The 25,789-nt window shown below is 40.2% G+C and overlaps 4 protein-coding genes across 4 annotated transcripts; 3 read left to right on the top strand and 1 right to left on the bottom strand.

The window, feature by feature from the left end:
* The first annotated feature begins 443 nt into the window (after window positions 1-443).
* BKA55DRAFT_583310 (uncharacterized protein) lies at window positions 444-1,565 on the top strand. Its single transcript, XM_046194197.1, has 4 exons — window positions 444-652; window positions 722-761; window positions 818-1,044; window positions 1,124-1,565. The coding sequence occupies exons 1-4, from the start codon at window positions 470-472 to the stop codon at window positions 1,370-1,372; spliced, it is 699 nt and encodes a 232-aa protein (XP_046042856.1). The 5' UTR covers window positions 444-469; the 3' UTR covers window positions 1,373-1,565.
* Window positions 1,566-12,414: 10,849 nt separating this feature from the next.
* BKA55DRAFT_583304 (ABC-2 type transporter-domain-containing protein) lies at window positions 12,415-17,162 on the top strand. Its single transcript, XM_046194196.1, has 4 exons — window positions 12,415-13,085; window positions 13,133-13,528; window positions 13,579-16,214; window positions 16,266-17,162. The coding sequence occupies exons 1-4, from the start codon at window positions 12,542-12,544 to the stop codon at window positions 17,055-17,057; spliced, it is 4,368 nt and encodes a 1,455-aa protein (XP_046042855.1). The 5' UTR covers window positions 12,415-12,541; the 3' UTR covers window positions 17,058-17,162.
* Window positions 17,163-18,985, bottom strand: BKA55DRAFT_583303 (uncharacterized protein; the record flags this gene model as incomplete). The annotated part of the gene is made up of 1 exon (XM_046194195.1): window positions 17,163-18,985. Exon 1 carries the CDS (start codon window positions 18,630-18,632, stop codon window positions 17,166-17,168), a length of 1,467 nt encoding a protein of 488 aa, XP_046042854.1. The 5' UTR covers window positions 18,633-18,985.
* Window positions 18,986-21,524: 2,539 nt separating this feature from the next.
* On the top strand, window positions 21,525-22,455 carry BKA55DRAFT_583294 (uncharacterized protein). Its single transcript, XM_046194194.1, has 2 exons — window positions 21,525-22,067; window positions 22,115-22,455. The coding sequence occupies exons 1-2, from the start codon at window positions 21,704-21,706 to the stop codon at window positions 22,225-22,227; spliced, it is 477 nt and encodes a 158-aa protein (XP_046042853.1). The 5' UTR covers window positions 21,525-21,703; the 3' UTR covers window positions 22,228-22,455.
* Window positions 22,456-25,789: the final 3,334 nt, after the last annotated feature.

The following is a 25,789-nucleotide window of genomic DNA, read 5'->3' as shown; positions in this document are numbered from 1 at the left end:
TCAGGTGCGGTCACTCTCAGGGATTCAATCCAATCATAGAGAACCAATCCGAGAATGCCTCATTTATCTCTGTTAGTGGCCTAACTGGCAAGTCTCTGCACGCTAAGATCCTAACGTATGGCGGCTGATTCGCGGCGAATTGTCACCATATCTGTTAAGGTTCTAAGACTGGGCCGACTAACATGCTGGAGCCTTACCCCTACCGAGGAGAAACCCCGAATTTTTGGGTTGCGGGATCAGCGTCCACAGCGCGCACTAGATAGAGCTACCGCTGCCTCATGGTTGGCTCGTCTCGACAGGTGGCCCATGACTCGCCAAGTCTTTTGTCAAGCCCCTGAGAAAGGCTTTGTCGATCCCCTCACAGTTTTCGGAAACTCTCTACCTGGTCGGTATAAGTTTTATCGAGGCCAACACCTGTCTCTGCAATCGTCAATGCCGTTTCCTCCATCTACCGTACCCAATACCAAAGATGGGTTCTCTCCCGGAACCGCCTCCAGGTCTTGACCTCAACGAGACCAAAGTCCCAGCCCTTGTCTCTGGGTTTGTCCTGACCTGGGTTTTCGGGGCTGTCAGTGTCTGTCTGCGTATCACATCGCGAAGACTTGTTCAGAACCAGCTCTGGTGGGATGACTGGCTTATTGTCGTTTCGCTGGTATTTTTTCCCATCTGCAAAACTTTCCCTATTCCCTCGAAACCCATGACTAACAGGGCATAAATGCAGCTATTCTCTGCTGGGTTCATGTTTGACGTAACCTGCTACAGTGCGTTATTTGATGTCGTACCCCGATATTGCAACCAATACTGACCGATCGTACAGTGACTACTCGCGGTGGCTTTGGCAAACACATCTGGGCTGCACCGCTGGACGGACTTGAGGTTTACTTTCACGGCTTATTTATCGCCGAGTACCTATATACCATGAGCATTGTCTTGGTCAAGTGGTCTATACTTGCTCTTTACTGGCGGATTTTTGGCTCGGTGCGATCAACCCGGTTACCCATCTGGATTTTATTTGGCATTGTTTCAGCTTGGGGAACCGCTGTCGTATGTCCCCCACCCCCTTTTCTGCTGTTCCTTGGTCGGCACGCTGTTCATCTCCCCAGTATACTAACTAGATGCCTAGATCCTCGTTTCGACTTTCCAATGCCTGCCCGTGTCCGCCTTTTGGCTTAGGTTCGACCCCAACGGCGGTGGTAAGATGACATACAAATGCCCAGTTAACGTCAGGATGTTCTTTATTGCAAATGCAATACCGAATATCATCACCGATATATTAATGCTTCTCGTTCCTGTCCCGGGAATTTGGAGCCTACAACTGCGCACCGCGAAGAAGATAGCAGTCTTGGGCATCTTTGCGCTCGGCCTATTGTAAGCAGACCTGCACGTCGCAAGTTGGGATTCGTTGACTGGGGCTAATTCAATCCTCGGACCAGTGTCACCGCCGTGTCTTTCGTCCGGTTGTACTATGTGGTTGCGCTCGACTTTTCTAGCATAGATGTCACTTGGCTGTTTAGCGAAGAGATGATGTGGACCGGAATCGAGGTCAACGTTGGGACCGTCTGCGGTAAGTCGGGCATGCGCCTCCTCGCCTGATCATGTTGCCCTGATTATCTCTTAGCTTGTCTTCCGTCCCTGAAACCTATATTATACCTTGCCATATACGGCACAGCTTGGCAAAGCACGCCAAGAGCCACTGGAGGAAGTCTGTCGGGAATTGTAACTATTGGCGGCTCTGGAGATCCTCGCAAACACGACAGGGGTGTGCGGTTGAATACGCCCAAAGACCGAGCTCACAGCTCAACCTCGATTGCACACGCTCCCTCCAATCACCAGTTCCATGATGATACCCATCCGTTTTCGGCATTGACAGACAACGAGTCGGATTCGTGGCAAGATCTCGGAAGCCACGATGTGGAGATGGATCAGATAGCCAAGACGGGTGGGGGAAGACGAGAGCGAGTGTGATTGGCGATGGCGTGTAGAATACATTACTAGATGGTTTGCCTTGAGGAACGAGGAAGGAAGCGACGAAAGGACTCTGCCCCACCCGCAGGCAACGCCCAAAAAATGAAAAGCCACTGTGATTGGTCGTTGCCATCCGCCAAGCTCTTTTTCGTTTGTGTGGTCGCTCTTTACGTACCTTGAATGGAAAGTTCAATCTGCCCGCACCGCGCCCTCAACCCTCACATCACTGAACCGCAGGCCCCTCGACCTTGAGTTTCGTCACCCATCCAGCGCATGGCTTCCTGAATGGTCTTGTTGCTCAGTTCCTCCAGTCTCACCAACGCTCCTAATAGTCCAGACTCCAGAGGAGGGGAGGGAATACCGACGCCCAGTGTTGCCAGGCTGTAGACCGCCTCTAATTCCCCCCCCTAGAAAACTTAACTACCAGCATTCGCCTATTGCATATTCGCACTACCTGGTAAAAAGGAATTAATTACAAGCTCGAGATCGTTTCCCTTAAGCATAAATATCAATACCAGGCCTTCTTATATGCATAGGGTGATAGCACCCGATAATAGGCTCTTCTTGTCAACGGAAAAGCCATAATGGTGGCTAAAACCGCATGGCATCTGATCGAAAGCTCTGTGAGCCTCTTAGAAGAGTCATCTGTGTGGATTGACCAGATATATATCGATCAGAGTAACATTAAGGAGAAGAATAACCCGGTTGCACGACAGAGGTGCACACATTCTTGGGTGCTTACACGGCGCCTCAATGAATCCGGCAAGAGACAGCCTCAATGTGGACTGGCAATTGGCCGGTACGATTGGCTGCCAAATACCCCGATGCTCTATAGTACTGGCTGTACCTTATTATCATAGAGGAATATTAGAAGCGGTGTTAGGTTATCCAAGAGCTTGTCGTTGCTCGCAGAATATAGATCCGCGTAGGAACGGTGTCTATGTTATAGGCCAATTTCATTTAGTTGATCAACTGATATGCAGAAAGATAAAGCCGGTATGCGGAGGTAGAACGAATTTTCTAGGTGGATACCTTATGGCACTCAGAATACTACTATGGAAATACGTTTTGGCTGACCCGCCTTGTTAATATCTTTCAGGATTCGTTTTATTTAAATAAGCTAGATAAGATCTTTGCCTTCGTCGGAATGGCTGATGACTATATAAATGGATGCCTTGATATTGACTATAATACCTCCATGTATGACTTATATTATTACTTTAAGTAGTAATAATGGCAAAACGTATATTATATGTATATATATTAATATATATTCTTTATATTTATACTAGGTAAAGCTTACCCTTTAAGTCCTTAACCTTATGCCCTTACAATAGTGTTTTAAAGCTGCTATTAGGAGTTCTTCTTTTGACCCTATTATGTCTATACTGTTTACTACCTATATTAAAACTTCCCCCAGGATGTCGCCGAACCTCAATCTTGGGCCGCTTTCAGAAACATCAGAAAAGCCGCTGAGACAAAGCAGGCTAGTCTAGCACAAGAAACGGGCCGATGAAGTAGATTAAACGCAAATCGTCCCCCAAGATTGTCGCATAGATGCACCTCATCCTTAACTCCTGCAGGAGGCGTGAAGGATCGGCCAGCGTTAAGTTACTGTTGGTCGTAGACGACGAGTCGTTGGAGGTCTTGTAGTTTCGCATTGAGTTTTACTAGATGAGGACTGTCTCCAAGACATAAGTTGCGTCAATTGAAGCCACAAACATGTATACGAGGACGCGAACAAGAGCCATAAGGTCATGTTGTTAACTGTTGACTCCATCGTAGCCTTCGGTGCGTAGTGCAGCACTGGTTGGAGGGCATGTACTTGAGTGAACATGGTCGTCAAGTCCTCTGACGTCTCTACCTGGCTTGAGATATTGACCATATGCCGTTGTGCCCGATTGACGCACCTTAGGTCTTGGGGATGATGCTATCTTGTCGAATAACTTGACCATGATTAAAGTGGTCTCGAAGAGGAACTTGGGTTTATTATGTCCTGCTTGAGGTGGTTTAATGAATGATTAAAACATTATCCAATAACTACGTTAATAACTTAGAGTCTCAAAGATACATAATGCCTGGCCGAGCTGCTGTTACGATCTACAATTAGACTTGTCCTCTTTATACTTACGTCCTACGCACTTGCTTTAACCTTTTGTATCTGCCTAATTCTGCTTCCTTAATGTTTCTATCACTTGAAGTAGTGACCAGATATGACATGCTCAATTTCATGGAGATGGTAAAGGCATCTTCTAGTCTTGCAAAAAGAAGACCATGTTGGCTTCTTTCTTTCTGCTTTCCTGCCAAATAACACTGAATCTGAAGTCAAGGAATTACTAATTGAGTCATTATCTTTGTGGCTGGCGTCATTGAGCATCTTTCCTTAGAAGCCTATACGCTGACATATACTTGATATAGCAGCAGGCAGCAGTTCCGGCAGTTCAGGCGTTTGTAAGCGGCGGTTCTGCAGTCCCAATAGCGTATGCATCGGAGGAAAGCTCATGCGCTTAGTGTTATTTGCAGTTAAGACCTGTGGCTGAAAGCATATATATGCCCACGACAACTCAGTTTTTACGTATAAAAAGAGGTCTTTTGAAACCTGTTTAACTCTTGAGGAAAATGTCAAGAGTACCGCTGCTTAAACGAAAGCTAGTGTTCAAGATCAGAGCTGATACAATGCACGAGGGAAGGCGGTGATAAACACCGGTGATGATAGGACTATGAGGAGATCTGCGACACCATCACCATCTCTAAATTTCAGCAGTCTTCACTAGAGATCTACTAACTTGAGACCACTCTGCGAGAGAATAATGCATCCGAATTGACCGTATATAAGACTTTGATTCCGTCATGACACGTGCCGTAACAGGGATCATCCCAATACCGCAGCTCATTAAGCTGAAGGCTTTGATAACGTTCTTCGGGGAGGTTGACGTCGTCCTTTATGTCAACGACCATTTGATCCCGTTGCCTTCGATGCATCAGAACATTCCACATATGGAGATTAGGGAGCTGAACAAAAAGATCCATTACAATGAGTATAGGTATCAGCATGAGCACCTGGAGTTTATACTTAATGTACCGGACTCGAGACTTGCAATGTTCTGCCATTATATGGGCCACCAAACCTAGGACAAGTATCATGATGCTGAACTACATGGATGAATGAGTCCGAACTTAATACACAGGTGGCCCAGATTGATGACCTCGGCGAGAAGTAACAGCAGATCTATAACAGATACAGAATGTCATCCTAGTTCCCCAGAGGCCTGCCAAAGAAGGACGGTCTGAGAATGGCTTCAGAAGTCCCAGAGGAAATATATGGAGCAGAAGGGCGTGAGCGCGCCAAGCTGGAGAGGAGAGCGCTCGTCTTTTGACACAACCAGATGTGGACTCAGGCACGAAAATCATGCTTTACCTAAAGAGGGGGGAGAGAGGACACGAAGGCCATGGGCGGACGTATACATCAGTTAAGCCTTGTGCAGGAGGAAGAAGATTTTCTTAAGTGCAGCTCTTTATCTAACCTCTGAAATTAAGCCTTTTTTACTTTTCTTTAACGTCGTCAATCAGGTCTAGTACCGGGCTTGTTCTCGCCTTAGCCCAGCCAGCCTCTTAAAGCATCTCGGAATCACAGATATCCATATTGGCTTTATTATTCGGGTAGGATTTCTGACCGTGCTGTGACAGATTAAGGGTTCCGAGAGATAGGGTCCCAACCTAGAGCAGCGAGGTAAATCCACGTGCTTTGCCGCCGGCAGATTGGTATTGGCAGTTGGTCTGTACGATAAGCACATGGCTGTCCCCCTTAAGACCGTCGGCATTGAGGCCCATGAGAAGGGCGAGCGGGTCTTGCTCATGGGGGCGGAAGAGATTACAAAATGGAACAAAGATAAACGGTGAGATATATTACTAATACGGTAGACAATAAGAGGCGGAATGGTTGCGGGATATGTTTTGGAAGCCATAACCATACTGGGAAGAGTAAGTTAGTAAAATTAGTTCGCTTGTTGAACACATGCAGTTTGCAAAAGGCAAGAAAGGTAAGGGTAGTAGATGGCCAGTGCCTACATTAGGAGGAATATTCTCTTAATACCGATACTTTCTAGTTATAGGTCACGCTATCGATAATGCCATTGTCAACAAGACTCTAGCCAAACTCCCTCAATAAGCCAGATTGAATATGTTGGCTCTAAATCACTCTCTACAATGAAGCATCAAAACCAGCAGGAGCATGTCAGAAACGTCTGATGTCTAGAGGTTAAGAGGGCGATGGCGGTTACAGGACTACTTCCCTTATCTGTCTTCTTAGGCTCGACCTTCGCCTCGGGCTTGGTTCAATAAGATCAGCGACTACATCAACGTCAGGATGTCGAAGGCCATGATGGACGTCGTGGAGGAGATCAAGAAGTACGACTCTGAGGGGAGCGAGGACAACTTCTACGCCAGGGACAAAAACAACAACGACGACGAGCCCGAGTCCGAGCCTTCGGGGATTACGACAAGCTAATGAGGACGAAGGCCTCCATAGGGCCATCCCTGGGCGAGATGATCAGCGACTGGATGAAGCCATCCAAGAACTTGTTGTGCTTCAAGAGGACCCTAGCCCAAGCCGACCGACATCGACGCTACGTTCGGGATGATCACCTTGCCCTGCCCCGCAGAGTTGTCGAACAAATTGCCCGTGAGGTCGAACTACATCACCAGCTACACGATCTCGTACTTGTTGATAATGGCGGACTGCACTATGCTCCTATCTCTTATTATATTTGTCGGTTAAGCTAGTGACATTTAATTTGTGTAGGAGAGTTATTTTACGCTAGCAGACTATGGGTCAGCCGATGATTTTCTACTTTTATAGATTTTAACTTCTTAGCTATTTATAAAACTTCTTTATATTATTTAGGCGTAATATATATATAATCTACTATTAACAAATTTAAAACTTTACCTTACTTAGTATTATGCCTTATATTATTTATAAATATAAACCGAATTTAAATTAATTCACCTATTTAAAAACCTAATTATTATACTCTTTTAAAAATAGGAAGAAAGCACGTTAAGGCTAGTAATTAAATTAAAGAAATATTATAATATAATTAAATTAATTATATATATTAAACAGTATATTAAGTTTTAACCTATTAAATTAGCCTTATTAATAAGGTTTTTAATCTTATAATTTCATATTATACTCTAGCTTAAACTAGAATAATTTATAATAATTTAATTATTTAAGGCTAATATAGATATATCTAAATCCTACTATAAGAATAAGCTATAGATTAAGATCTAGAACCTTAGTCCTTACTCTTCTATTCCTAATTGTCGTATACCCCTAATTATCGCATACCCCTATCTACTTCTTAAGTGCTTTTCTATCTCCGGTTTATTCCCATTATGTCACGAGACATTGACAACTGTGACCAACAGCCTCGGTGAATCACGTCTGTATGCTGATTAATGAGAGGAACGAGCTCCGTTTGTAGTAGATAGACGTCTTTTAACCCTCCAGAGCTATGTGGTTATCGGTCGAGCCGTTCTGGGATATGATGCATTGCCAGTGCGCTATCAATTCGAATTCGTTAACCACTTTTTCTGCAGCTCTTTTCCTTTAAAGATACTTCCTGGTTTCAAAGCACGGCCAGTTGCGGTAATAGCCTCGATAAACGAAGTCCAGGTGCGCGACTAGATGCCTTTTAATAACGCCTTCTTCTTTAGGTCAGAACTCCCGATTATAAGGTTATCTAAGCCTTATAGATAACTAATTAGTCATAGTATATAAAAACCTATAGGAACTTATAGAGGACTTACCGAAACCTGCCATTATGCTGCCCTTATCTATATTAACTATATTCTTAGCCTTAGTCTAGCCATATATATTCTCCCAGAAATTGAAGTACTGATTAACCGCCTTAAGGGGTAAAGCTGTTAAATCTCGCAGCTTCCTGGCGTTTTCTAAGCCTAGTAGACGGTTTATATGACGCTTGATGAACCTAGTAGTCTAGGTTTTACCCAGTAGCTTATTATCTCCCTGTTAATGGAAGAGGGCTTTGATGTAGCTTTGAAGTTGGCTATATGTGAGAGCATAGCCTAAGGATTCCTGCCGCAGAAGCCAATGAACTAGACGGTCCTCCTGACTCATAGAAACACGTTAGTGAGGGTGGGTAGACTCTTTCCTGCTCTTCTAGCCTGAAAGTCTTTTCGAGAGAATGGGTTGAGGCACCCTATACTTATTGGAGGCCTGGTACTGTGATAGAGAACCTTCAGTAATATCGAATATAGCATCAATAACGTCTTTTTCGGTATAAACATAGCGACCTATTTGGAATATATTTTGCGCATATAAACTACATAGAGAGTCTTCTTAACTTCACGAGAGTCGAAGGGTAAAAAAGCAATAAATGCAAGCTTTTTAATAACTTGAAACCCCGATGATATACAGAAAGTCAGAAGAAAAATGGCCCAGAATAAGATACTATGTAAAAAAATAATACACCCCAGGTTTTCTTTCTCGCGAATGGCTTTATTGTGCCATATTGCGGTGATTCTTTTATACTATGCTTTAAGTAGTGTAATTCTTTTAGCGGTGGGGGATGGTATAGCTTAATTATTAGTAAAGGTAATAAATTGAAAATATATTCTAATTATAATAAGGTAATATCTACGTTAATATGCATTTAATACTAGGAAAAGAAAGATCCTAGTCTTTCTAGATTAGAGAGTATATTAGTCTAAATCAGGGCATTAATGTAGACTTATTCTATAAATGTCTTCTTACTACCATCAGTCTAAGGAGAGTTAATATCTATACAGACATTCAGTCCAGGTACGATAAGATACATGAAATGCGTGGCCTAAATGTTATAAAGAAGTTAAAGTGCTGGATAGAGACACGCCAAATGAGTAAAGCCAATGAGGTACTGAAAGACAACCAAGCAGGAGAAGCAAATGATTCGAGCGTGGTGGGATTACAGAGACACAAGTTGTCACTGTGATGGAAGAATGGCTGTGAGCAACAATAAAGCTGCAACCCGAACTCCACCCGTTCCTGTTATATCACGTCGACTGCTGATGCACAGACTGGGACAGTAGGTGATCAGTCAGGCAAGGATTCAGCCCAACGTGGTTTGAGTTATCAACCGGCCAGTTCCGAAAGCCTAGAAAGATAGCAACCAGCGAGCCAATAGCAAGGCACGCGCATGAATGGTGTACCGCCATCAAGCGACACAAAAAGGGCAACACCTGCGATCGATCACGAGCCACAAACGCTGTGCCAAAATCCTATCTCTTTGGGTGGCAGAAGGCATCCACGAAGTATCGACAGGGGCGGGGAGCCAATCAAAATGACCGTTACGGCCGGTACCTCCACTCACACCTAAATTAACGTGTGATAGAAGTACCAACAGTCAGCATTGTTACAAATTGCTACATCATACACTTTGCAGCCGTACCTACTAACCCGACCTCATGTATTTCCTGATATCGGTTATAAATAACCTCCTTTTTTCGCCCTTTTGAGGGGTCGAGGCTGCCCTTGGCGGAAGCCTTTACAAGCTAGGCAAGGTAAAGAGCTATTTCTGCCTCTATAGATATAGTTAATATCTCTTTATAGGTAAATTTACTATGCTTTAAGATCCTCGCTATCTTCTTCCTTCCCTATATAGTATCTCTTCCTTATGCCACTATTAGTGCCATACTTATTAAAAATGGTATTATAAATAGCCTCTTTTTAAGCTTTAAGTATAGTATAGGGCTTCTAATAAGGCTGCCAGGTCTTCTTCTATAAAATAAAGCTATTTATAAGTATAATATTAAGGAGGAAAGACTATAATAATGCCTGCTAAGGACCGCGCCAGAACTAATACTTATATATTATATAAGACCTTATTTAATTACTGCGGTCTATATAATTTATCTTAACGTTATAGTAAGCGGTAATAGAAGGAATAGGGACCTTTTTAAAGGTATTACTATTAAAAACCTGCTGCAGGCGTTATGCCTCTGCCTTTATGCCTTTTTTGGCAGGTAACTTCCTCTCTGTGAGTATGCAGTTAAGAGGGGTTGCGCTATGCGTTATTAAAAGGAAGAGTACTATAGAGCTATCTTTCTAAGTAATTTAAAGGACCTAAAGGGAATAAAAAGAGATAAATTAGTAAGGAGAATATAGGTAAAGTTATTTATACCTTTTTATCCTTTATTAGGACTAAATATACCTTATTATATACTAAAGGCATATTATTAAAAAGCTTCCTGGTCTTTTTTATATACTTTAACTTAGTAGTAATGCCGCAATTAGGGCATGCCATGCCTATAGCCCTATATCTAAGCTGCTAAAGAAGGCAGAAGAGCTGCAGTAATAAGAAGAGGTTATTTATAAAGATATAATATATTTATAATAGCAGCCTTTTTAATAGGTAAACTATAATACTTTATATATTACTAAGAGGGATCTTAGTTAATAGCTTTCCCTTCTTGCCGCGCTATTATAATATAGGTAGCTTAACTATTACAGCCTTATATAATAATGCCTTTATATGCTAAAGCTACTGCAGAAAGTAGCCCTATTATGCAATAACCTAGACTTTAAACCTTACCGGTATAGGCTTTCCCTTAATAAGTATTATCTCTTTTAATCTGCCTGTAAATAGGATTATATACTTATCTATAGTTAGATTAGTCCTTAGAAGATAGAGCTTAATAGATACCCTTTATATATAATTAGATTACTCTTTAGTTACTTAGAAGGTCTTTAGAAGATCGCTCTTATTACTTACATTAAGCTTAGTATAGTTATAAGTGCAGATATACCTCGTGATTAGCTAAAACCGGCATAAGGGCATAAACTTAATAATTAAGTAAAGAGGGCACTATTCTCCTAGCCTAGGTGCCTTCTAATAGGCCTTTAATAAATTTTCAGTATAAATTCCTAAGTAAATAAGGACCCTAAGCTATATATAAGCCATTATAGTAAAGAAGCCTTCTTAATTAAGGATATAAGACTATTTAGAAAGGGAGGTATTTTAGTTATTAATAACAGAATTTTAAATTAAGTAAGCAACCTAGCTATTAGTATATATTATCTATAACTATATAAGGGATTTAGGTATAAAAAGCTAGAATAATTCAAGTAGTTCCTTAGGCAGAGGGTTAATATAAAAATCATAATATTTTACATTAAAAGGTTAAAAATCATTACTGCAGCCTTCTTTAGGCAGAAAAATAGGCATGCTAGTAGTATTATTAGCTGCCCTTAAAGGCAGGGGGCTAAAGCTATAATTATCTATATAATCTTATATCTTTAAAGAGCTTATCGTTTTAATTAAGACTTATTAAGGTTAATTAGTATAAGGATTTTAATGATTTTAGTAGTATTAAATAAAAAAGCTGTCTAACAGGAACTTTACATACCCCGCAGGTACCTGCGAAAGTAGTCAGAAAAGCGGGGAAAGTGACCTCGTGGATGCCTTCTGCCACCCAAAGAGATAGTGCGTTTCAAGTCTAAAGCTTGCCTTAGTTAGAAGAGTGTGATGGGGAGCCATGTAATCAATAGGTCAACATGAATTCGAACGCAACTGCGAACCCGAATCCCAAATAATCAGCGGATGATGGCTCGACGCAGAATAACGGGACCTTTCAGTTCCAAGGCGCAGAATTTGCTGTATCAAAAAATGCCACTTCTACAGCCTGTACAACACCGCATCTTGATTTTTTATGCCGTTAGAGTCTGGTTTGGTATTTTGTTAGGGATATAAGTCAGATAAACAAAGCTTGAAAAACAACCAATTAGGATCAAGGTTCCGCCAGTGACGGTTCGACTCCCTCTGAGACTCGTTTCTTCACTCTTCTCATGAGCTTGCCTCAATAATTATAAGTCTGTTCCTGGTTTTTCACTTGCAAACTTCATTCTCTAATTGCCAATCTGAGAAAGCCTTTCAGTAACAACTGCTTTCTTCGTTGTGTATAAAGCTACAGAGTGGATGAGCATCAAGCCTCGCGACAGAACCTCCAATATAACGAAATATTACATCATGGTTGCAGATTTTAGTGCGTTGAGTGTGAAAAGGCACAGTTTTCCCTTCGAAAAGTCGTCTTTAGTATATTTCGCTTACATGTGAAAAAGATTAACGGATGAACTAAATGATTAGCACAGTCGTTTCGTGGAGCTCGTACTGTCAGGGCCCAGTCAACACGTCATAATGAAATTATGTTTTTTTAATGATAAGCAGCCACACAACTGTCAGCGTCAGTTCATGCATATGACAAGGCTGTCAGTCAAACTTACACAAGTCCACGATGGTGGGGACAGATGCACCTCGATTCATTAGCGAGATGGTTACCGAAAACGCATTTTGATGGTGTGGTCGATGTTTGTGTGCCTGGGATGAGCTATTGTTGATACCTTATACTTTATGTAGGCTATCCCCCTTAATCACAGCAGACATCCATCACCAGTCCCCCAAACAGATCTGTCAATTGAATCTACATTCTCTCAAAAGTCTCGGATACAGTATTTTCAGCGGTATCTACGTGGTCAAAAATCCTCGTGTTCACACAGTGTACACAAATATGCAGTATGGACACAACTAAGAAACAGGCAGAGGAGACAGAGCACCGCGAAGTCATCGATCCTGCCCAAACAGACACCCCAAGATCCCAAGATCCCATGAACATGTCTCCCAAAAAACATGAAGAAGAGTCTCACGACGCAGTCCTACAGAAATTAGGCCTTTTGGACCAGACTCTGAACCCGTCAAGTCCAAACTTTGACTTTCAAACATGGTCTCAAGCACTCGTTAACCTGCGGAGCAGACTTGATCTTCCAACTCCACCACGTTCTGGGTTTGCCTTCAAGAATTTGACTGTGTATGGAAGCGGCCCGGCTGTAGAGCAGCAGGATACTCTATGGACGCTACTTACCCAGCCGTTTAAAATTCGATCCCGGTTTCGCCCGAAAGAGACCAAGTCTATCCTCACTCGCCTTGATGGAGTCGTCCAGAAGGGACAACTACTGCTTGTTCTAGGCCGCCCTGGTAGTGGTTGTTCAACCTTTCTAAAGACTATCACGGGTGAGATGCAAAGTCTGGAGATTGACTCAGGCTCCATTCTTCATTACTCAGGTAAAACAAACTCGAGAAACATCGTAATACATCGTTAACAAGACGAGGTATACCACACCAAGTAATGTCTCACGATTTCAAAGGCGAATTAATCTACAATCAAGAAGTAGATGAACACCTCCCGTACCTAACAGTTGGCCAAACACTCGAATTCGCCGCCGCGATGCGGACCCCACGGGCTAGACTCCCAGGAATAACTCGCAAAGACAGAATAAGCCATGTTGTCCAGGTCATGTTGACGGTGTTTGGTCTATCGCACACCAAACATACGATTGTTGGGAATGATTATATACGAGGTGTTTCTGGCGGCGAAAGGAAAAGAGTTTCTATTGCTGAGACTGCACTTTCTGAAGCTGCTATATCGGCGTGGGATAATTCTACACGAGGGCTGGATGCCGAGTCTGCATTGCATTTTATTAGTCGTCTACGAACCCTTTCTGACTGTAAGAATCCTGTACCCTAAAGATATGACGATTGACTAATCGAGGTGTAGTAACCCAATCATCCAACGCGGCAGCCATATACCAATCATCGCAATCTATTGTTAATCTATTCGACAAAATCTTAGTCCTCTACGAAGGGCGAGGAATCTTCTTCGGTCGTGCTTCTTTGGCTTCAGGCTACTTTGAACGTATGGGTTGGTATCGTCATCCAAGGCAAACAGCCGGAGATTTTCTAACCGTAATAACCAACCCCGAACAAAGGCAAGTCAAAGCAGGACACGAGAACTCAGTGCCTAGAACCTCCGAGGAGTTTGAGCAGTATTGGCGCGACTCACCTGAGTATTTGACCCTGATGCAAGAAATTGATGAGTATCAGAAGGATTTCTATGGAAACAGAGATGCTACGCAAAAGCAATTTGAGGAAATACGTGGGAAGTTGAAAGCAAAGGGAATGTTGAAGAAAGCTTCACAAACAATCTCATTCCCAATGCAAACTGCCCTTTGCGCAAAAAGAGCAACACAGCAACTCTGGAACGACAAAGCATCAACCTTTACTACTCTGATTGGAGAGATTATCATTGCACTTGTTGTAGGATCCATCTTCTACGGCACACCAGAGACATCAGATGCATTTTTCTCTTACGGATCTGTGCTCTTCTTCTCAGTCCTTCTCAACGTTCTAATGGCCGTAACGGACACGCACAATCTTTACAAAGGACGCTCTGTTATGGCTAAACAATCGTCTTATGCTTTTTATCGACCGTCTGCCGATGCATTTGCAAATGTTCTAGTTGACATTCCTATCAAATTCGTCGTTGCTGTCTTTTTTAATGTTATTCTCTACTTCTTATCTGGGCTTGCAAAAACAGCATCCCAATTCTTTATTTTTTTCCTTTTTGTCTTTGTCACAACTATAGCTATGTCTATGATCTTTCGCACCATTGCTGCTGCAACGGTTTCTCTTCCTCAAGCCATGGCAATATCTGGGTTTCTAGTTCTTGCACTCATTACTTATACGGGATTTGTCCTTCCCGGTCCTTATATGCACCCTTGGTTTAAATGGATCTCTTATATAAATCCACTCGCTTATGCCTTCGAAGCTTTGCTTGTTAACCAAGCACATGGGACTGATTATCCTTGTTCCAACCTTGTGCCATCTTATCCAAATCCCGTGGGCGAGACATTTGTCTGCCCTGTTCCTGGATCTGTGGCCGGGGAGACTTATGTTAATGGGGATTTATGGTTTGAGACAAGCTATGACTATAGCTACTCCCATCTGTGGCGCAACTTGGGTATTATTTTCGGCTTCTTGTTCTTCTTTTTGGTCATGTATCTCTTAGCTACTGAGCTAAACGTGAACTCATCTGTTAGTATCGAAGTCCCTGTCTTCCTACGCGGCCGTCTTCCAAAAGGCGACTCGAAACTCAAAGCCAGAGTCGACATAGAGCGACCGTTAATAGCCAACAGTGCAACAATCGAGATTACGTCTGGCGAACCGACACGAACGAAAGCAAATCATTCAGTTTTCTCCTGGAGGAAATTGACCTTCGATGTCATGATTAAAGGGAATTCAAGGCGGCTCCTGGATGAACCATCCGGCTGGGTCAAACCAGGCTCCCTCGTCGCCTTGATGGGCGTATCAGGGGCTGGAAAAACGACACTTCTAAATGCCCTTGCACAGAGAATGTCCTCAGGCCAAGTCCAAGGCGAGTTCTATGTTGATGGAAATCCATTACCGGCTTCATTCAAGAGTGACGTTGGCTATGTCCAGCAGCAAGACGTTCATCTTGAGACATCAACTGTACGTGAAGCTCTACAGTTTTCAGCAATGCTAAGACAGCCTCGCAATATACCGAAAAGCCAGAAACTTCAGTCCGTGGAAGAGACGATTCATCTTGTTGGTATGGATGAATTTGCTGATGCTATTGTTGGATTGCCTGGCAAGGGGCTTAATGCAGAGCAACGCAAGCGTCTGAGTATTGGTGTTGAGTTAGCTGGAAAGCCATCGCTGCTGCTGTTTCTAGATGAGCCAACTTCAGGACTCGACAGCCAATCATCAGAGGCAATCTTGAGCCTGCTCCAGAAGCTGGCCATGGGAGGGTTGGGGATATTGTGTACTATCCATCAGCCAAGTGCCATGCTGTTCCAGAGGTTTGATCGACTGTTGCTTATGGCGCGAGGTGGCAAGGTTGCCTACTTTGGAGATGTTGGTGAGAATTCGGAAACAGTGCTTGGATATTTTGGTGAACGTGCACCAAGGAGGTGTAATGATGATGAGAATCCTGCAGAGTATATCCTGGATATGATTGGAAACTCCAAAGGAGATGAGTTCGACTGGCCTCATCTCTGGAATACTTCCCGAGAGGCCAACGAAGTCACAGTTGAGCTGGAACACATTTCACAATCTTCATCTCCCAAACCATCACATGAACACGATGCTCAAACCAAACAACGCGGCGCCTACCCTGTTCCTCTGACCTCACAGGTACCAATCGTGTACAGACGCATAATGCAGCAATACTGGCGGTCAACAACCTACATCGCCAGTAAATTCACATTAGGTATCGCAGGCACTTTATTCATCGGCTTCTCATTTTTTCGACCTGGTAATTCTATTCTTGGAACTCAAAACGCCATTTTCTCAATTCTCATGGTTTGTGCCATGTTTAGCAGCTTAGTCCAACAGGTATAGTTCTCCGACCGTAAAAACTATGTACAGCTAATAGGGCCATCATAGATTATGCCAAAATTTGTCATGCAGCGTACTATCTATGAAGTGCGTGAGCGTCATTCGAATATGTACTCGTGGACTGTTCTCATCTTGACCAACATCCTCGCGGAAATACCATATCATATTATCCTTGGTGTAATCACCTTTGCGATATTCAACTACACAGTTTTCGGAATACGCTCGTCCGAAGACCAAGGACTGATTCTGTTATTCTTTGTTTACTTTTATGTCCTTGTTGGTACCTTTGCAGCTATGGTCATTGCACCGTTGCCTGATGCGACGACTGCTGGTCGCGTGACAACAGTCCTATTCTCTATGATGATTCTGTTCGCTGGTGTTTTCCAAACCCCGACTGCTCTACCTGGTTTCTGGATATTCATGTATCGCGTTTCTCCTATGACCTATCTTGTTGGCGGGGTTTCTGTTACGGGGCTTGCAGGTGATACAATCATTTGCTCCGACTCTGAGCTTGCTATCTTTCAACCTCCAACTGGTGAGACCTGTGGATCATACATGCAGCAATACATTGAGCAGGGTGCATTAGGAACGCTGCTCAATCCTGAGGCTACGACTGATTGTTCTTATTGTCCTCTTCAAGATACCGATCAGATCTTGGCTCGTTCTGGTATGTATTATCACGACAGATGGAGGGATTGGGCGCTTGGCTTTGCTTACGTCGTTTTCAATATTGCTGCTACATTTTTGCTTTACGCACTGTTCAGATTAGCCCTTTGGGGTGCGGGGATTAAGAGAGTCCAAGAAGTATTTCGAAGGAATGGACACCATACAGGCGTTTAAATGGCCAATCTGGCATCGGGTCTTTACAGCTCAAGATTGTAACTATGATATTAGTCTTCTTAGTGCATTGTTCGTAGCTTCACAGTATATCCGTCTCTGTTACCTTCCTCAACACGCTGTACCTCCGGAATCGAACTCACCCCCGTGCCCTCTGTTCTCTTCCATTAACAACTGAAGCTTATCCATCAGCCTTCCCAGAATCCATTCACTTTCTCCCTTGCTACTTATCAAAGGACTCAGATTCCCAATCCACGACCATTTTTCTGAGACGTTATGGCCATCTTTCTGCTGGTCAACTCTACAGTGTGTTCTTGGGTTATGCTCATCTTCTCCAATAAGCTTGAGATACCAGGCCCACTGGTCGAAAGTATAGTGGTGAGGCTTGGACTCTTTGAGGTGGTCAATAATGACACGAATCTCGGACATTAAAAGAAATTGTAAATCGGCCCCTGGGGGAAGATTCTCAAAATTATTCTGCAAACAGGAGGCGAAACGCGCATGAGGTTGAATGCTCCGTGAATGCGTTATCACGAAAGGAGGTTGATCGGTAGGCAATTGTTGATGAATGGCTTTCGAGGACGCCGCTGTACCATCAGACCCAGTGCTGTGGTCTCTGAAGATCTTGCCAAATGTAATTTTGCTAACAAGACTCTTCATATTCCTAACAAATCCCCGATCATTAGGCAAAATTGTAACACTTCCAATGAGAATAGTCCCATCTCGCACAATCCTAACCACAGTATCACTCGCATTCGATATAAGGATCGTCATGGTCGGCAGAGCAAGGAGAGACCAAAACACATAGAACGATCTTCCGAGATTAGACACTGGAGCTAAATCCCCGTATCCAATAGTCGTCCAGGCCTCGAAGCAGAAATACACCGCATCAAAGTATTCCCAGCCTTGGTAGGCCTGTTCAGCCTTTTGGAAGATGAAAGCGCCTACTAACCATAAAAGGAGCCATAAGAACGTCGAAATGGCCATGGCTACCCATTTTCTGTGTGTGGAAGACTTGGCCTGAATTCTTCGCATTAACTGAAATTCAGCTCTGCGGCGTTCAAACTCGCGTTGTTGTAATTCGGCCGAGCTTGCGTGTGGCGTCTGCAAGTCTTGATAGATAGGGTCCAGCGTGTTAATGTCGCATTTGAGGAGCATCTTCCTGATAAACTTGTCTCGCTTCCTATTGTCTATCCTCGCCCCAATGCATCTCCTCCCATTCTCAAGGATCAAGCTCCTAACTGAGCTGATGACCAAGCCCAGAGAAATAATCCCAGCTAGGGCAAACGGTATCAAGAGTCCTCTCCCCAGGGCAGAGGTAGGGTAATAGTCCCCAAAGCCAACGGTAAAAAGCGTAACAACTGTCCAATATACAGCATCGAGGTATTTCCAGGACTCAAGCTCAGAGAAGATATAGGCACCAAGAAGGAGGTATATCAGGAGTAAGATGCTCTGAAGCATGAGGGTGCGTTGACTAATGGTTAGTAGCAGGTCCTTGCGATAGCGATGCGTACAAGCGCCCCAAAAAGTGATAGTAAGGAGTGACGCATCGGCAAAATAGAGTATGGCTGCAAACATTCCATAGTAGAAGGATTGAGACCAAATGGTGTCTTCATTAAATACTCCTTTGTCTTTGAAAGGCCGAGCGATAGTAGCGTTTAGAGCGATACGACAGATTGAAGAGGTATACCTGTTTGCCTAAAATCAGCAATAAACCAGATATCACATGTTCCTCATACCATCCAACTATCGTGATAGGCAGAGCTAGACCGAAACGGACACGCCTCGCCATGTTGAGAAGAAGGAAGAGATTCGCAATGATACCGACTAAGAGCTGGATAGCCTCGATGATCAATAACCTAGATTAGAGCATTAGAAAGATTAACAATCTGATTTCATCAAAAAATTACCATGAAGGATCCGGAACATCCACGGCGTCCTCTATATCTCCCCCAGGGATAAGGCTCTGTCGCCACGGCTCAGCTAATGAACATATACTAAACGCTGAAGCAACTGGGCCCAAAGTGCCAGCGATCATAGGGAATGCTGTTGAGAGGAACCACCAACGGCTGGAACAAATAAGAGAGGCCTGTGTTAGTGGCAGTCTATTTATTTATCACCAGCTATTTACTCACGCAGGAGACCTACCTGGGCTCATGTGAAACGTCGCCATTATGTATCTTTTCTGTGTGCGTAGTAGCACTGCCTGTGCCGGAGTGCAAATGTTGATTAGAGCATTCCTCATCGAGGGGGGCCATGGCGAGCTGTTTCTTGTGTAGCCCTTCGGCACGAAAAGACACTCTCAAGATTAAATCTCAAAGCTGAGTAGATTCAGTCATGGATCGTGATGCTGAGGTTTTCAGTGTTAGCTACCTTAAAGACGACATGGATTTGGTGCTGTTAGGACTGCACGTGGTAATCTCACCATTTTACGGCGAATAGTATATCAATTCTCCCATTCGATTGCACCTGTGACTGATAGGCTATTTAATTCATCAACCTTTACACCAATACACAGTCTTTCCGTCACAACGAGAAAAGCCTGCTTGGCACGGGGTATTGTGTTAGCCATTGGGCTGCCTGGGGATAATAGTCTTTGCAACTAACGTTTTCTCAATCTTGCCGACCGATGCCAATACTAATGGCCTGCAAGGATAAATGAAAGTTGGTGTGTAAGCGTTAAAAGATGGTCGGTTTCTGCCGTTACGACAAAAGTTCCCTCGGGAGTCTAAACCCCAGCTCAAGGGTTTCTTCTAAGGTATAGAATCTAAAGTACCTCCTCTTCCGAACGGATACGACGCTGCAACGCGTAATTAGACTTGCTTGAAGACTTAAATTCATATCTTGGTGAGTCATAGCACATCATAGCTGATAGGATATTATGCATACAGTGGGGTGCAATAAGTTTGAATACACCAAGAGGTACCGACGATCGAGGCTAGCCGAAACGGGCAGCTGTTATGCTGCTGCTGTGATATTGTAATTTTAACCTAACAAGGTTAATTAGAACAGCTTTAGTACTTTGTATACTAACCTTCTGTAGTAATTACAGCAGTAACATTGGTTCAGCATGGTCTTATAAAGGTTCTTCAAGACCTTATCTTTAATATTATTCTAAGCCTCTATTGCAGCTAAGACTAAGGCATATTATATAGTAATTATATCCTCTATATAAGTCAGTTCTAGATATAACTAATATATCTCTGTCTTTATTAATACCTATAGATTCTCTATAGGATTCAGGTTAGGCAAATAAGGTAGCTAAGTTATTAGGTAAACCCCTAGCTCTTTTAATAAGGTCTTAATAATCTAGGCTATATATATAGAGGCGTTATTATATATAAAGATATTGCCTAATTAAAAGAACTAGGGCAAGATAAAGCTATATAGCTTATAGATGCTAATAATATTAATAGTACTAATAAGAGGCATTAATAATATATAAAACCTATAATTAAAGGCAGCCTAAAACATCTGCTATATAGCTCCTAGCCTCCTAGCTTCTTAAATATCTTATATATATAGGGCCTTATAAGGTAAGAGGAAGGTCTAGATAGGCCTTATGTCTTAACTATAATATATTATATACTTATTACTTTATTTAACCCTTTTCTAATTAATTTCTTAATATTATATAGCCTAATTAAGCCTTTTATAAGCTTATAGTAGTATTAGGACTATATATTTCTTTTATATTTATTTCCTCTTATTTATCTTATATAGAAGGTATAATAAGGAATACTTCTTAATAATATTATTAATAAAATTAAGTAAGTCTCTTATTATTATATATAGATTAGTTATAATAGTATTATATATCTAATTATATTACTCTTCTATAAGCTTTCAAGGCATGCCTAACTATGGCAGGGTTATGTTCTCGGCTTTATATTACGCCTTGCAGCGGTATATTATTTTAATTATCCTAAGAGGGATATAAGGGAAATGCTTATAAATTTGATTATAAGAATAGCCCTGCTTTTTTAATTTATATATTTATAACTGTAATAAAGGCGTAAGTTCCTTGCCTCGAGGTATCGTGAGGCGTTGTCAGGCGTTGTGATGTATGTGTGGAGGAGGAAGAAAGAGCGGCATCGAAAACGCGGTCCCGATCGGGTTAGGCCGGACCGAGATACCTGCAGATGTATTCAAACTTATTGCACCCCACTGTACAAGCTTTGAAAGTCCAGTCACAAATTGTCTCCAGAAGCCCAGGTCGGCCACCAATAGGTACCCCTCACTCTACCGTTAGTGATTGCCTGTCACATGTTTGCTGCGAGTTCCATTAGTAGCATGATCTGACACATCTTTTGCAGATTAGCAAGGGGAAGGGAGATTGGATGAAATCGTGGCCAGGGGCTGGACCGGAAAGCATCCCTGATTATCCGATATGTTGGTTATTCAAGGGCTGCAACCAAAAGAATATATATGTATCATTAGGGAGGTGTAGCCAGAATCTTCAACATTGAGGTTGCAAACCCCTCAAGTTCAATCTCGGCATCCTCAAACGCAATACGACAAACTATAGTAGGCCCCTCCTTTCTTCTACGGCTGATGTTTTAATAGAAAATACTGAAACTGTCGATAGCTGTTATCTACCCTTGGACAATCGCTCCTCTTATAATCATACTTTGAAAACCCTCAGCACCATGGCCTCCCGGGAGCTTCTCGTGGTGATTCTAAACCATACCAATGAAGAACTCAACACCGAACTTGAATGGCCAACTCTTGTCCACGGCCAATTCATAAAAGACGCAGACCTTCCACCACCGCAAACAATACTCGCCGGTGAGAGCGGCATATTGCGCTGCAAATCGAACCACTTGGGCGGAGGGGTCGAAGGTTCAATTACGTACCGTATCGTCGGATTCGGACCAAGAAACGAAGTGACATTTTCGTGGAGCGTGCCGTATGTTGGTGTGAATAAGTTTAGCGCTGCCTCTGCTATCCCCAATTTCAAGGTGCAAACTCTGGGTGGGCATGGTAATCAGGCTGTTGTGGTCTTTGTATTTGGTGAGTTAGCCCTCTATGGGAAAGGCTTCTTCTTAATAACACTTTAGAACCAAGACAAAAGACAGATGGAGGGATGGAAGATGGTGGGGTGTTAGCTGCTGTTGCTAAGTATCCTCTGGAGTGTGCTGAGGGTCCTTTGAATGGTTTTAATCACGATTAGGTATATTTAATATCTTGTCTCAGTTGGAAATTCACATGTGATGTGATAAGAGGATATGTTATTGGCTGAATGAATGCACTGTATTTGTGGCGGCACACCACCAATATCTACCCAGTTCGGGTGGCTTGGACTGATAGTCCAATCTATAGCTGACCACAAACTTTATCGGATTTTGAAATGGTGCATGGTACAAAGGCCACATAACAGTGCGCAATGCAAGCCTGCGACGATAAACGCGTAACTATGACATATCACTACGGGTGACGAACTTTATCAAATCATTATTTGACTATGTGGTGTCGGGCCTATTCTCAGCCTCAAAGACGGTTGTTTTTCCTGCCAAATCCACTGTTACCCTTGACATTATCTACCGATTCAACGAAGCAAACTCGTGAAATCAGACAGTGCCAGGCTCTTGATAATTCGTGATGTTGTCTTTCACTCAATTGATCCACTTTGTAGTGTTGCTGGCTTCAGCCGCCTGTAATTCAATCCTTCACGAGACTTACCCTCTATCTCTTTGAGCGGCATAAGACTAAAATGAAGGGCCAAAAGTCTGGAATCACCCGGCCCCACTAACGACACCACTAACTTTAATATATTACTTCACTCTGCAATTAAACAGCAATTAATTATCAGAATAGCTTTATTTATATATCATTTAATAGCCCTAAGTCTATCTCTTTAAGTGGCACAAGACTACAGTAGGTCACTCGCCCCACTTTGCTTACTAACCCCGCTAGTACCGGCAAGATATATAAAGTTTTTATAAAATATCTTCTTTATTTAATATAGCTAAAATTATTAAAATCCTTATATAAATTAACCTTATTATATTTTAATTAAAATAATAAGCTTTTAAAAGATACCTAATTATATAAATACTTATATTTTTAATATCCTGCCTTTAAGGGTATTTAATAACCTTATTAATATATTTATTTTTTTTTTTAAAAAAGCCTATAATAATAATTTTTAGCCTTTTAATTTAAAATATAATAATTTTAAAATTAACCTTTTACTTAAAAAACTATTTAAATTATTTTAATAAGTTTTTAAAAGCTTTTTAAATAATTAAAAAGTAATTATTATAACCCTAGCAGTTCTATTATATATACCTTACATTTTCCACTAATTACTATACCCTTTACTAAAGATAATTAGCATTAAGACTTTATAATTAGAGCTAATTTATTATAATTAATACTAATCTATTTAGATTATTACTAATCCCTTAATAATCTTACTAATTACTAAAGAATATACTTAATATATAAATTATATTTATTAGCACTTTTATAAAACTTAGCTTACTAGCTATTAATAAGACTTCTTTACCTAAATATATTTAACCTACTTTATTTACTATTAAGAGATATAATACTTTATAACTACTTAATATAATACCTTATAATTTTATAAATATTAAACCTAATATAAATTAACTTATTTATTTAAAACCCTTTTTATTATATATTAATAGCTTTTATTTAAAATATATTATATTTAATAACTAAGTAATATTATATTATTAAGATATTTAATAATACTTATTACGATTCGTGCCTATAATAGCGCTATAAGGCTTCTATAAGGCAGCTATAGCATACCTATAATTGCTTGCATAGCGATTATGGCCCGATCTTTTGCCCTATGGCTTAACGGCTTATGCAACCATTACAATACTAGCCTAATACCTCCTTATACTAAAGTACTACTTAATATTACTAAGATAATAGCTAAAGTTTAATAGCTTTATAATACTATTTATATTCTGCAGGCTTAAGTAAATATATATCTTACTATAATAGCTAATAAAGGCAGTAATAAACAAGACCTTAGAAAAGCACTTAAGCTACCTAAGCTAGAACCTTTTAGAGGCCAGGCTGTAAATATAATCCTATTCTTTACTTAAATAAAGGCTTACTTCTGCCTTTATAAGAATAAGCTAAATACCTTTATAAAGAAACTTTTATATATTATAAGCTTAATTTAAAGAGAAGTAAAGGATTAATTTAAACCTATCTTAAGAGACTTCTTTAAGAATAAAGAAAATATATAAGATTAAGATACTTAAAATATCTTTAAAAACTAAGATAATTTTAAATAAGTCCTTAAAGATAACTTTAAAGTAATAAATAAAAAATAATAAGCTATAATAAAACTACTTATACTTAAATAATATAAGTCTTATATAGCTTACTTTACTAAGTTTAAATAGCTTATATCTAAAACTAAATAAGATAATAAAGCCCTAATAGAAATTTATTATAGAGGATTAAAAGAAGAAGTTAAAAATAAATTATACTTAGCTAATAAACTAAAAAAAGGCCTAATAATATATATTATTATAGTAATTAAGATTAATAAATAATAATATAAATATAAAAAAGAGAAAGTAAATTATAAAAGGGGTAATAATTTTAACCTATATTACCCTAATTAATAATATAATAATAATTAAGGTAACTCTTAAAACTAAGGCTAATAATATAGTAATTACTATAATAATACCATATATAAAACATAAGTAAGGCCTATAGCACTTAAAGCCATATAGTAAGGCAGTAAGGGATAATAAGATATATCTTAATATAAATATTATAATTATAACTAATTTAAGTATATAATATAATAATGCCTTAAATTATAAAAACCTAAATAATAAAACTAAGATAAATAACCTCTTAGACTAATTAAATATTAAAAATAACTTAAAGTAGATATAATATAATCCTATATTATAAATTAACTTTTATAAAACTACTTATAAAGACTTATAAAGGATAGGAAAAGAAGGAGCTTATAAAAAAAGAAAAAGAATAATAATAACTTTATAAAAAAGAAATTAATAACTAATATTATTATTAAAAAATAAAAGACTTAAAATAAAAAAAATACTTCTAATAGAAATAAAGGGAAAGATAATAATAAAAAAAAGAAGATAAAAAAGGTAATAAATAATAATAACTAGAAGTTTTAAAAATAATATAATAAGGAATAGTAACTATCCCTAATATAAATAAGGAAGCCAAGTTAACTAATAAGATAAATAATATCCTTACTAAAACCATAATAGTAAATAAACTTTAGAAAAAAGAAATAATCTTTAATAAGAAATAAAAGGCAGGAGCTAGAATCTATAATTATTACTATTAATACTCCTAAAATATAAGATATAAAGGAGGAGTAAAATAAGTAACTATATAATACCTTTATAAGGAAGATAAATGCCTTAAATAAAAATAGAAATAACCCTATAAACTACTATTTAATAAAGTAGGAAATAGGATATAAATATTACTAAAAGAAAGATATATATAAGAAGCTAGAAAATATAAAAATACTAATATAATTAAACTCTTAAATATTAAAGCCTATTATATTAATAATACTATAAACCTATTATATAAGGAAAAATAATTTAATAAATAAGATAATATTTAAATATTCTTAATAAATAAATAATATAAGGTAATCTTATAGCTATTTTATAAATACTATTAATATAAAATATATAAATAAGAGAAGTTTAATAATAATTGTTTTTTAGTAACTATCT

The sequence above is a fragment of the Fusarium redolens genome (assembly GCF_020744475.1).
Source record: "Fusarium redolens strain MPI-CAGE-AT-0023 chromosome Unknown BKA55scaffold_23, whole genome shotgun sequence".
NCBI classification, from domain to species: domain Eukaryota; kingdom Fungi; phylum Ascomycota; class Sordariomycetes; order Hypocreales; family Nectriaceae; genus Fusarium; species Fusarium redolens.
This window is presented reverse-complemented; position numbering and strand designations above follow the sequence as displayed.

Bases quoted from the DNA above. Each gene is read 5' to 3' on its own strand.
- BKA55DRAFT_583310 (XM_046194197.1), top strand. From the start codon at position 470: ATGGGTTCTCTCCCGGAACCGCCTCCAGGTCTTGACCTCAACGAGACC. The intron at 653-721 runs GTATTTTTTCCC...GCATAAATGCAG, and splicing joins GGCTTATTGTCGTTTCGCTG to CTATTCTCTGCTGGGTTCAT. The intron at 1,045-1,123 runs GTATGTCCCCCA...CTAGATGCCTAG, and splicing joins CAGCTTGGGGAACCGCTGTC to ATCCTCGTTTCGACTTTCCA.
- BKA55DRAFT_583294 (XM_046194194.1), top strand. From the start codon at position 21,704: ATGGCCTCCCGGGAGCTTCTCGTGGTGATTCTAAACCATACCAATGAA. The intron at 22,068-22,114 runs GTGAGTTAGCCC...ATAACACTTTAG, and splicing joins TGTTGTGGTCTTTGTATTTG to AACCAAGACAAAAGACAGAT.
- BKA55DRAFT_583304 (XM_046194196.1), top strand. From the start codon at position 12,542: ATGGACACAACTAAGAAACAGGCAGAGGAGACAGAGCACCGCGAAGTC. The intron at 13,086-13,132 runs GTAAAACAAACT...TAACAAGACGAG, and splicing joins CTCCATTCTTCATTACTCAG to GTATACCACACCAAGTAATG. The intron at 13,529-13,578 runs GTAAGAATCCTG...ATCGAGGTGTAG, and splicing joins TCTACGAACCCTTTCTGACT to TAACCCAATCATCCAACGCG.